Raw genomic sequence first — 12775 nt, forward strand, 5'->3', positions numbered from 1 at the left:
AGATAGTTTTAGCTCAAAATAAGAAAAATAGGGAAAAGGTTTAGAGGGCATTAGGCTGAGGCTGGAATGCAGAAGACAATATCTGCTTCAGAAGAGTGTGGACTCTAGAGACCTCTTCCAGCTGTGAGATCCCATAGATCTCATGGCACGCAGGGCTAAGTACTCTGTGTTAGACTACCTGGGTTTATTTAAATCCCACACTGCCACTATAGGGCTATGCGGCCTTAAACGAGGCACTCCAGTAGGCGAGCTGCCTGTTTCTCTCTTTTTTTTTAAACACCTATTCTCCAGCAGGAAAATCCTCTTAAAATATATATATCTTTATTGATTTCAGAGAGGAAAGGAGAGGGAGAGAGAGAGAGAAACATCAATGATGAGAAAGTCATTGATCGGCTGCCTCCAGCACGCCCCCCACTGGGGATAGGGCCTGCAACCCGGGCATGTGCCCTGACCTGGAATTGAACCACGATCTCCTGGATTATAGGTTGATGCTCAACCGCTGAGCCACGCCCGGCCGGGCACTCCCTGTTTCTTTATATGCATGGTGGGGATAATGACAATATCTCACAGAGTTCCTGTAAGATTAAATGAAATGGTACATGTAAAACAGCACAATTTGTGTCCAGAAAATGTTAGCATTTCTTTGGTACCTCTCATAGGATGGATTGACATTTAAAATATTAAAAAGTGAATCTGATAAATAATTCCTACTATGGGAGCCGCTGTTTCATTTTTACACCGTTTAAATTATGAAAACAGCTGAATATTGGATTTTCAAGATTAACAGAATTAGTAGATTGGTAGAATTGCATACAAGTTGAATGGCTTTGCTTACAAAGGGAATTTTTGAAAGTTTGCTCTTCAATTGCTTGCTCAATGCTGCCCATCAGTGGCTAATGATAGGAATGGCTAAATTTGCCTCTTCATGCCAGTGTCCCAGGCCAGGGTGTGGGAGTCAGGCAGGCAAGGTTGGCACCTGTTTGCCCAGGGGTGAGAAAGTCAGCCCGTACCTTGGAAAGGAAAGGCAGGTTTGTATATCCACCAGTGACCCAGCTAAGAGGAAACCAAGTGCACTTTACTATGGCCTTGCCTCCTGTGTAGTTTACTTAGCAAGTTTGACTTTTCCTTTTAATATGCTCAAGTTCATTTCTTGTCCAGAAACTAAGAAGACAGTTACTCAGCTGCAAAGCTATCTGGTGTGCCCTTGGCATTCCTCCAAGGTTTTGGGAAGAAACAGCCACATAAAAACCACTTCTGCTTTTGCCATAAAACTTGTGGAGGCTACTGTGTCCTTACTGTCCTGTAAATAAGGTCACATGTGAAAAATTCTTTTAAAATTTAGGGCCAGCACAAAGTGTGTATCCTCTGAGGAATTGGCAGCCATACCTCCTTATAATAAAAGCGCTCTGTGACTTAAGGCACTCGCTTCTCTGCCTCAACTGCTGAGAAACAGTGCCAGGCTTGATCCCCCATCTCAGCAATTAAATTGATCCAAATGGATAATATATTTGCTTCCTCCCTTTCTAGTCTCTCCAGCTCTGGGTCTTCCTTATTCCTGAAGAAGCCCTGGGGGCAGCCTGCAAGGCACAATTAATGTCCACTTCCACTAAGTCTGTTTGTCCTATTGGTGGGGCATTAGTCTTGCTGCCCCTCCTTGAGGGCAGGCAGTCGATCTCCCAGGACGAGCACGTTAGATTTACAAGGGACTCACAGTGCACCTGACCTTCTCCTCTTTTACATTTGTGGAAGAGGAAGTTCAGAGTGGTAAGGTGATGTGGCTGTACTATTTTGGAATCAAACCCAGAGCTTGCTACCGTATCAGTTTACAACCCCCCCCCCCCCCAGCTTGTCCCAGGAAGGAGTTATACTTCTAGAGGCCTCCTTGGCTTGGACAGTCAGCCTTCCTGCTGGTCTATCACATAGACAGGGAAAGCAGAGCCCAGGGCCTGGCTTCTGGGCACTGTCCCTAGGACTCTCTCAGGCTTAAGTTACACCTCTGCTATAGCTGCAGGTCCAGAGCTGCACTCTGAGTCAGCAGCAGGACCCAAGTCTCAGAATGGCACAGGAATCCTTGCAGGCTGTTGTGGCAATACCCCAGAGAATGTGACCTCGGGCTAGCAGTGATCTGTTGGCCAGTTCTACTCCAGTGGTCCCTGGACCAGTGCTGGCTCACGGACTATTGTTACCTGCCTATATGAAGACAAGTACAGAAAATACTTACTGAGAACTTGAGTATTTAGAAATTTTTAAGCAATTTGACATTATCACATCATTCAAGCAGCGTTTCAGGTTTTTTTTTAACTAATTCATTTTTATTGCACTTTACAAAAAATTAACATCAAGTTAAAAAACCCACCATGCCTTGATCCTTCTTCATGGATGCCTTAGGAAGCACTGCTCCCAACCCCCTCTTCCAGCCTGCGCTGGGCTTGGGATGCTCCCCAAGGGCTGTGGGCATGTGAAGTTCTCCTTTGGGGCAGGAGGGGGCGACAGAGACATAGGTAATCTGTCCTTCCTCAAGCAAGGCCAGCTCGCTCGTTCTCCAAGCAGCCTCCATTTGACCCTCCGGGATGCTGGGACACGGGAGAAAGGCAGGCTTCTTCCTGTTTTGCCTTGGCAGAGAGCAAGTTTACCAGGGAAAACGTCCAGGAGGGCTGTCCACGTAGAGATGGCAGGAAAGTGAGGCTCCCAGCCAAAGGGATTTTTCCCAAGGAAGTAGTTTTGTGGCTTGGGCTATACAGCACAAAGCTCTCAGTCAGGCTCTGTTTGAATCCTGGCTCCTCCTCTTAGTTGCTGCAAGTGAGACCTTGGGATCTCTTCGAAAACCCAGTTTCCTTAAGTGTAAAGGGGCCATATTAATGCTACCTATCCCACAGGGCTCTTGGAGTTAAGTGCATATTAAGGCAGATGGAATGTAATTAGATCATTGTCCAAATATTAATAACTTTAGTTAAGTTTAATTCACGCATGAAGCGTATAAGGTTATCATTTAACCTATCTACCATCACACTTTCTTAAATTATCAAAAAAAAAGTATGTTACCATGTGCTGTTACGCAATCTTCCTAAAAAAGAAAAAAGAAAAAAAGAAAAATTCCTGTTTCTCCTCCCCTTGGTTCATTTATTTTAAGTTTTGCCTCATTTTAACTTGAAGCCTAACTTTATCACAAACCACTTGGTACATAAAAGTTCCCTCATATTATTTAAACCTCAAATGGAGTGCAGGGAGCAAGGCCAGTACTACACTGTTAACACATGAGATAACAAACTTATAAAGGGTAAATGCCTAGATCCAGGCCACAGTAGTCTTTCAGATTCTAAATCCTTTCAAATTCAAATTCTAAGATTTTATCATCTAGGCCTCTTAACGTTAAGAACGGGTGGTGGGTGAGAAGCTACTAATACATGGATATATTTAAATAGGAAAAGTTACCACATTCTAAAAAGTTAAAAATGTGGCAAGGCACAGAGCTCTTGATAATACTGTAATTATTTTTGGAAACGAGGACTGGACGTGACGAGATGTGTAAAGATTGGGCTCAAACACTTAAAAGCTGGGCTTCAGAGCAAACCCGCGCTGGTGAAAGCAGCGCACTCACTGACTGGCAGATTCCACAGGAAACAGTTGTCTCGCACGTGCCTTTCAGGAAACGCACGGAGCACGAGGAATAAAGGAAGCGGAGGAAGGGCTGGGGGAAGGTAAAAACAGCAGACAGGGCTTTCCCGAGGCAAGGGAGCGCGCAGGCAGGGCCGGTACGGAAGGAACTCCGGGAGCACCCGGCGGCCAGCGAGGTCTGAGAAGAGACCAAGCAGCAGCCGGGGGGGCGTCCGTCAGGGGAGCGGGCTACCCGCGGGCCCCACCCTGTGCGGCTCCCTAGTGTTTTTGCTCCACCAGTTCGAGGGGTGTGGGGGGTGGGAAAGAAGAAAGCAGAGAAGGGAGGAGACGCTAGAGTAGCGACAGGTGGGCGGCGGTCGGAGTCCGAGATTCGCGGGTCTGGGGGGACGGCCGCACCTGCGAGCCCTCCAGGCCGCCGTAGCCCCGCCCCTTGTGCGCGCGGCGCCCGCGACGCTTGGCGCGCGGGCCGCTCTCCTTACAGAGGTCGCTCTGGTCCGAACGGGCGGCCGGTGTTGCGCGTGCGTAGTCGGGAGGGGAAGTGAGGCGGTTTCTTCGGCGCCTTTTCCGGCGGCGGCGGCGGCAGAGCTGGGAGGAGGAGGTGGCGGCCGGAGGGAGCCCGCGCTCTGGGCGGCGGCTAGAGGTAACCTCCCGGGTTGAGCTGGAAAGGCGGGCCACCTCGGCCCCCGTTCCCCTCTGGAACTCCGGCAGTAACTCTCGTCTCCTTCTCTGTGTCTCCGCAGGCAGCGCACCGAGTTCCCGCGAGGATCAATGACCTGACGAGCCGCCGGAGCCTCGTTGCCTCTTGGGTGGCCTGGGTCGGTAGGGAGCCCGGTGCTCGCGGACCGGCGGGAGGACCGGAGGGTCGTAGTCTCCCGCGGAGTTGGGAGGAGGAGGCGGAGGAGCGGGAACCGCAGCGGCGCTCGCGCGGCGCCTGCGGGGGGAAGGGCAGTTCCGGGCCGGGCCGCGCCTCAGCAGGGCGGCGGCTCTCCGGTCGCAGACTCAGGGCCCCGGCAGCAGCGGCGACTGGAGGAATCAAGTTGTGCGGTCGGTGATGCCCGAGTGAGCGGCGGGCCCTGGCCTCTGCCCCGAGGAGGCAACTCCCACGCAGGCCGCACGGGCGCCCTCGCGGCTGGGAGGCTTCGTTTCGGTTTCGCGGCGGCGGCGGCGTTGTTGGCTGAGGGGACCCGGGACACCTGAATGCCCCCGGCCCCGGCTCCTCCGACGCGATGGGGAAGGTGCTATCCAAGATCTTCGGGAACAAGGAAATGCGGATCCTCATGTTGGGCCTGGACGCGGCCGGCAAGACAACAATCCTGTACAAGTTGAAGCTGGGCCAGTCGGTGACCACCATCCCCACCGTGGGTTTCAACGTGGAGACGGTGACTTACAAAAACGTCAAGTTCAACGTGTGGGATGTGGGCGGCCAGGACAAGATCCGGCCGCTCTGGCGGCATTACTACACCGGGACCCAGGGTCTGATCTTCGTTGTGGACTGCGCCGACCGCGACCGCATCGACGAGGCCCGCCAGGAGCTGCACCGCATTATCAATGACCGGGAGATGAGGGACGCCATAATCCTCATCTTCGCCAACAAGCAGGACCTGCCTGATGCCATGAAACCCCACGAGATCCAGGAGAAACTGGGCCTGACCCGGATTCGGGACAGGAACTGGTATGTGCAGCCCTCCTGTGCCACCACAGGGGACGGACTCTATGAGGGGCTCACATGGTTAACCTCTAACTACAAATCCTAATGAGCATTCTCCACCCATCCCCCCGGAAGGAGAGAAATCAAAAACCCATTCATAGGATTATCGCCACCATCACCTCTTTCAAATTGCCACTTTCTCTTGAATTTGAACTCTGGAGTTACTGTTCTACGGTTTGGGGGGGTTAGGGGGTTTCCTTTTTGTTTTCTTTCTTCTTTTGCTTTGCGTTAGGATGCTCCGATCTGACATTTGACATGAACACAAAGTGCTAGATGCTCTTGTTAACTTCCAGGAAATGGGATGGGGAAAATATAGCAATTCTTGGTAAAGTCCTTTATAATAATGGTATGATTTTTTTATTTTGAAAGAATTTTTTTCCCATTGTATGCTTTTTTTTCTTTTTGCCCAGTTTCCTTATCACTTGCTGTAGATGGCTTATTTTGCATTCATGCAGACTATGTTGCAAGTCTGTTTCATCTAGTAAACTGAAAATTATTGCTTAATCAAACTGCCGTTTGTCTTTTATATTTAAGGCCTTTCCCCCCTCCCTTTTGAGTTCTAACTTTAACTTAGTAATTTCAAATATGACCTTTTATATCTAAGACCAGTATAGTTAACTTAGCCTACAGTGGCAAATAATGAGTAATATCGTAATATGTTCCAGTTGCACATCAGTATGTTAAAAAGGTAATATAAGAAGTTCTTTGAAATGCCAGCTATTAAGTTCTGAAACATACATCATGCATGAGTAGGGATTAAACTCAAATTCCCCATTACATAGCTAATTTACACTGCATAAGAATATGAAATTGTAACCTGTTGAACACAAAATTTTTTTCACTGCAAAGTTAGCATCTTTGCTGCGTTTTCCCTTTTTTAACTTTAAAAACTTTCCAGAAAATGGAGCAATAATGGTATAACTACACAGTTGAAATATTTGTAGATATTTTAAGGGACTTTTGGGCAAAACTGGAATATATACTTTTACCATGTTTCAAATGTCTAAGACCAACAGTTTTTAAATTACTAGGATGTTTACTTTGTTCATTAATAAAGCATTTAACAATTCAAATTGTATGCACCTTTTACCTAGTTGGAAAAATAGACATTCCTGTTTTCACATTACAGCAACTGATTGAAGATAAAAATCTTTTTTATAGATGAGTGATCCACATCTCCATTAATAAGATCACTGGAAAAGATGTTTTATAAAAAAAGTATTTAATTCTGTGTGATTGTAGGATTAACTCATGCAAATAGTAAGTCAGATCCTGTTGGTTCTAATACACTATCTCCTTTAAGGAAGGAAATGTGATGAATGAATGACGTGTAGACTTGAGGAATGACAATTACAGGGGAAGTAGAATGAAGAGAAAGAACCTACAGATGACGATGAATGTAAACTTATTTTTCTTAAAGGGTAAGCAGTGTGCTCACTTGGTGATATCCAGATCCTAACAAGATTACTTGCTTGTCTGGTTAGGACCAGTAACTTAGACTATTGAGACCAGCGTGAAAATACTTTGAACCAAATGTTAATGCCTGGTAGAGAATTGTGAAGCAGCATCTGGTTCTTATATAGCCTTAAGGATTAATTTTAGAGATCCTCAAGGAATTAAACTTAGGGAATTTCAGAAATGTAGACTGCAAAAGCAGTATACAGGAAAAGATGTGGGTTTTATGAGGGTGTCTGAAAACTAAAATTGAGCGGGATATCATGGTATATAGTTGGACAGTATTGGTCCTTCGTGCTTTGGCCATATTGTATAATGGAGCTTTTACCAAAGATGTATGAGAAACATAAAGCTACAAAAAAACTATTCAAAGTAAAACTCTTGACAAACATTTTACTTAAAGCAGATGAGCAAAGGTGCTATGCTGTAGGCCCCTGATGGTGCAGAGGGATTTCTGAATTAAAAATGCAGCAAAAGTACAAAATTTTCAGTTTCACTTTAGTAGAAGTATCTCTAGAAATGAAGCTGGCAGACACATCTAAGAACATTTTAGTTGCTTTTAAGATTCCCAAGGCTCCACCATAAATTTAATTCTTAGTGTTTTAAATGATTACATTAAGGTACATACATGGGTAATACAAATATCAATGCTATAATAACATCCTGAAACAAGACAAGCACAAAGGTATAAATGCCTAAACTGGAGGAAACTTGAAACCCTCATGTTAATTCTTAAATGTAGTATTTCTAACTTATGAGAGTTAGATTGATAGGCAGCCATTTTTTTGTGTCTTAAAGTAACTGGGGGCATAGTTAAAATTTTATATATCAAGTGATTGCTGTTGAATGTTGCAGGTGAGATGTGGTTATTTTTAGTTTAATTGAAATGTCAAATAACAAGGGGGTGGAGAGGGGGGAAGCAAATATTTGAAATTTGAAAAATCCTAAACCTTTTGGTAAGAAATTGTATTTTTCACTTTTTTTTTAAGAATATAAAAGGCTGATACTTGATGTAGTTAAATTGAACCATAACTATTGCTGATCATGGCGCAGGCTAGCCTGCATTGACAGTTATAATCTAAGAATTTTTAAAATGAGATCCTGAAGTTTTTGTTTAATTGCATCGATTTCTGTATTTATGTGAATTTATAAACCAGTAAGTTTTGAATGAGGTTAATCTTGTCTGATATAAGTAAATGAGTCTGTAGACTGATTGCCCCAGACTAAAAAGTACAGTACCTGGAATTGTGTTCTTAATGGTTGTAGTGTTGGTAAAGCACTAATATGCAGAAAATAAAGGAATTACACAGTGCAGTTTCTCACGTTATGTTACTCCTTTGAACTAGATTAAGTGGGACGTGTGTTGGGCCATGTTATTCTCCAAGGACATACGGTATAAAGTTCCTTAATTTGGGAGTCACCTAGCTTTTTTAAGGACAAAAAGAATCAATTTGGTTCTTGATTACAAGCTAGCTCTATAAGGAGGTTTTGCCCTGATTTAGTTCCACCAAAATTAATCTGGTTTTATGATAATTTAGGACACAAAAACAGTTGAAAATAATTTTTAGAAAATAAAGTTCTATAGCAGTTTTTATTATGCTAGTTTTTTTCAAAATGACAACCTTAGCATTCTTAGGGTTACAGAATTGTGTCTATAAAGAATTGGCCTGAAGAGTCATCTTAACCCTTAACAACTAACTGACTTGGATTTTAAAGTTGGACTTTGTTGCTTGTCTGATAAGAATGGCAGAATTGTAGCCATTTATAAAGGAGATGAATACCTTGTTGGATAAAAGGTTTTTTAAAACACATTTCTTTTCCTGTAAGCATTCCCTCTTATCAGCAGTTGTAGTTTGATTTTAGAATGTCTTAGTGTGATCTCTAGTGTGACTTAACCCCCACATTAATGTTATTAATATATTTAGTATTGTCATTTACTAATGGTTATCAAGTACCAATTTATCAGTGATAGCAGTAGAAACGATTTTAGTCTTTAGTGGGTTTTTGTATTTTAAATAAGTTTAGAAATATAGTAGCTATAATCCGAATGGTGGTGGCACTTAATAAATTCCCAGTTATTTTCTCAGTACCTTGCAAAGTATATATCAGGGTGATGGTAAGGCAAATCTTGTGTCTTTTTTTTAACAGATAAAAATTGTAAAGCCACATATAGCAGTTAAAAGTAACAAGTCTGACTAGTCCCTGAGAATAATGTATTTGGAGTATAACACTCATTAGAAACAGCTTTTTGCTTTCTTTATATTGAATGGTAAGGACAAAGTAGGAAAGATTACAATATTAGGAAGTTTATTAAAAGAGTGTATTAAGGGATGGAGCCATAGATGAGGCAAAGTAACTTTTCTCTGCTTCGCCAAACTTTTAAAGTTGCCAGACTGGATTAGTGAGTTGAGTGGGCAGGGAGTACTTACAAATGAGGTCAAAGAGGCAGAACAGGTCTGTGGAGGGGTTTAGGAATGACAATTGAAATACGTTATTAAATAAGCTAAAGTAATTGTAAACTTCCAGGGAATTACTATATAAGAGAGAACCTCATGTTGTGGGGCAGTAAGAAAATGCTTTTAATTTTGAACCTTTTTTTCCCTTTTAAAATGCTTTATGAATAGAAACAATTTTAAAGTGAAAGTATTTGTCAATCTTGTCCTCAAATACCTTTTCACTTGTTAAATTATTTCATTAGGATACTATATATTTCCTCCATAGTATTTGCTTTATAAGTGTGAGGGTAGATTTATTTATTAAGCACCTACTGATAATCCTGACACTGTTCTAGGGACAGAAGAAACATCAGTGAAAAAAAACTATCTGCCTTCATAGAACTTATCTTGGTGGTGGTGGGCAGGGATGGAGGTGAAGAGAGATCAGATGATAAATAAGAATGTTAGGTGATACACTATGTCTTATGTACTATGTTCTATATATGTTCAGAGAAGGCCTCATTGAGAAGGTGACATTTGAACAAATATTTGAAGGAAGAAAAATATCAGTGTAATTGACACAGTAACAAAAAAGATAATATATACTGTGTGAAGCTGGGGTAGGGAAACTATGGCCAAGGGCAAATCTGGCTGTAGCCTGTTTTTATAGGAACTGAGCTAAGAATGGTGTTTACATTTTTAAAGGGTTTTTAAAGACTACAAACAACAACAACAAAGTGAATATGCAGCAGAGACAGTATTTAGCCTGAAAAGCCTAAATACTATCTAGCCCTCTGAAAAATGTTTGTTGACCCCACATCTAAAGCCCAATTCTTAAAAATAATACCAACAATTTAAAGTAAAATCCATTGTTAAATGAATGAGTCTAATAAAAACTTGAGGATATAATGGCATGTACAATTTACTACTTTTGAATATTTAGGGACCCTTGAGACTTGTTAGTGAGTAGTCTAACTGGGATTTTCTTTTTCCCTAAGTTTAAATATGTGAAATCAGTAGTTTTTCAGTTTCAATTTTAACATTCTGTAAAATTTTATTGAATCATTTCATTAAAACTATTTTCCTTATTTTTATAGCAGTTTCGCTGGTCTTTGGGTACGAGTTAAATGTACTCTGTTATAGTGCCTCCAGATAACCTAGATTAATTTGGAATAGGTTCAGGTAACGTCACTGAACTGCGGCTGTTAGGCAGTTGTACTACTAGAATCAAGTCCTGGGTCCAGTATTTTATATTATGAACCTTTATAAGAGGATGTGTTTTATTGACTTGGAAAGTAGAATGTTGTATGATATTTGGTTTCTTCTAGTATTGTTCCTGTAACTAACAAACAAGGAAAAATAATTTTCTTCACACATGAATTATTTCTTGCCTAGAGTTTATACTACTTACATAGGGTGGGGGAATCTATAACTCTTAAAAGAGAAACTAAACAGTAATTTAGCAGGAGTTATGGAAGTTCCTTTTTTTTTTAACCCTCACCCAAGGATATTTTTTCCATTACTTTTCAGAGAGAGTGGAAGGGAGAGAGAGCGAGAAAGAGAGAGAGAAACATTGATGTGAGAGAGACACATCCATTGGTTGCCTCCTGCACATGCCTCAAGGCTGGGGTTCAAACCTGCAACTGAGGTATGTGCCCTTGACCAGAATCGAACCCAGGACCCCTCAGTCCACGGGCTAAGGCTCTAACCACTAAGCCAAAACTGCTAGGGCTGGAAGTACTTTTTATAGAGGACATTTACAAATGGACTTTAAAAAATCACCCGGCCGGACGTGGCTCAGCAGTTGAGCATCGACCTAGGATCCAGGCGATCAGGGTTCGATTTCCGGTCAGGGCATATGCCCGGGTTGCAGGCTAGGCAGCCGATCAGTGACTCTCTCATCGATGTTTCTGTCTCTCTCCCCTTCCTTTCCTCTCTCTGAAATCAATAAAGATATGTTTTAAATAAATAAATAAATAAAAAATAAAATACTTGTAGTTCCCAGGAAGACCTGTGTGAATCTGGTTGTTCCTGACCATAAAAGCTGTTTCCCATTACAGCTGAATGGGCTGGCCTAAAAAGGACATAGCGTATGAGAGGGGAAAAACAAATTTTTATGGGCGTTATAGAAGCAGGGATTTGGATCTTTAAAATTTATTCTAATGTGGTAAACCAAAGTGCTTTCTCTATCTTTTTATTTCTAAAAGTTAGTTTTTATTAATAAGCCCTAGGTCAGGTCTAGGACTAAAGAGATCAAACTGAGAAACATTCTTAAGAATAATAAGAATATTTTTTAAATCATTTGCCATGTGCTGGTCATTGTTCTAAGCATTTTATGCATATTAATTCTCTCTTTAAAAAAAAAGTTTTTAATTTAGAGAGAGAGGAAGGGAGAGGAATAGAGAAGTAGAAACATCAACAGGCTGCTGCTGCATGCCCTCTACTGAGGATTGAGCCTGCAACCTGGGCATGTGTCCTGACTGGGAATCGATCCAGTGACCTCTCGGTTCATGGGCGAAGGCTCAACCACTGAGCAACACAGGCAGGGCTGCATATGAATTTTCTTAATCCACACAACAACCTTGGGGAAAGAGCTCCCATTTCATATTTGAGAAAACTGAGCCTCAGAGAGGTATATGTTAATAAGCAGCAGAGCCAGACTTTGGACTCAGGTAGTCTGTACTATACTGTAAGTGTGATTGAGGTAAATCAGTGGTTAATAATATACTTAATTTGTGTGTGTGTTTGCTTACAAAAAACTTACTTTGAGTAATATCCTGTAATTTTCTTATTTGATCATCAATAGATCTTTTATTTTTCCAATTAGCAATAATTGCACCTCAGATAAACCTCATTGGCTAGATACTGCCACTGTGCAAACCTATCATCAACAGATTTTGAGTTGTATAATTTGAGACATCTGAATAATGGAGAACATGGCATTAGACTCTGCTTGAGAATTTTTTTCTGTAAAAATCACATGACTACTTGATAGATTGTGAATTTTACAGATAATTGTGAAAAATAGGAAAAGTTTTCACTGATCTGATTATTTGCATGTTTATTTATATATATGCCCCTTTTGATTTAAGAAAAAGTTTTAGTCCTGGAAGGGCAACTCAGTTGGTTAGAACATCCTCCCGGTATGCCAAGGTTGTGGGTTCCATCCTACGTCAGGGCACGCACAAGAATAAACCAGTGAATGCATAAATAAGTGGAACAACAAACTGATGTTCCTCTCTCTGGCTCTGTCTCCCCTCTCCCCAAATCAATACATTTAAAAACATGTTTAAAAAAGAAAAAAGTTTTACCTATATGAAATGGTTGAAAAGAAAAATAAGTTCTAGAAAATTTAGAGTGCACAATTTATATTGCATCTCTACCTGATAAATTCATAACTACAGGCATTTTAGTATTGTTTAATAAGTTAATTTCTTGCTTTTTAGATCCCATTACAGTTTATTTTTTGTAAGTGAGGTTTACTTAAAGAATGCTATATTCCTTTGTCAACAAGAGCTGAGAGTCAAGGGTAAGCTAGAGTGCTTCAATCATGTACTTTGTG

The 12775-nt window shown here is 41.8% G+C and overlaps 1 protein-coding gene across 1 annotated transcript; it reads left to right on the top strand.

Moving 5' to 3' along the window:
* The first annotated feature begins 3669 nt into the window (after positions 1-3669).
* Positions 3670-8092, top strand: ARF6 (ARF GTPase 6). Its single transcript, XM_081140178.1, has 2 exons — positions 3670-4255; positions 4356-8092. The coding sequence occupies exon 2, from the start codon at positions 4842-4844 to the stop codon at positions 5367-5369; it is 528 nt and encodes a 175-aa protein (XP_080996304.1). The 5' UTR covers positions 3670-4255; positions 4356-4841; the 3' UTR covers positions 5370-8092.
* The last annotated feature ends 4683 nt before the right edge of the window (positions 8093-12775 follow it).

The sequence above is a fragment of the Miniopterus schreibersii genome (genome assembly GCF_964146895.1).
Source record: "Miniopterus schreibersii genome assembly, chromosome: 1".
Taxonomy (NCBI): domain Eukaryota; kingdom Metazoa; phylum Chordata; class Mammalia; order Chiroptera; family Miniopteridae; genus Miniopterus; species Miniopterus schreibersii.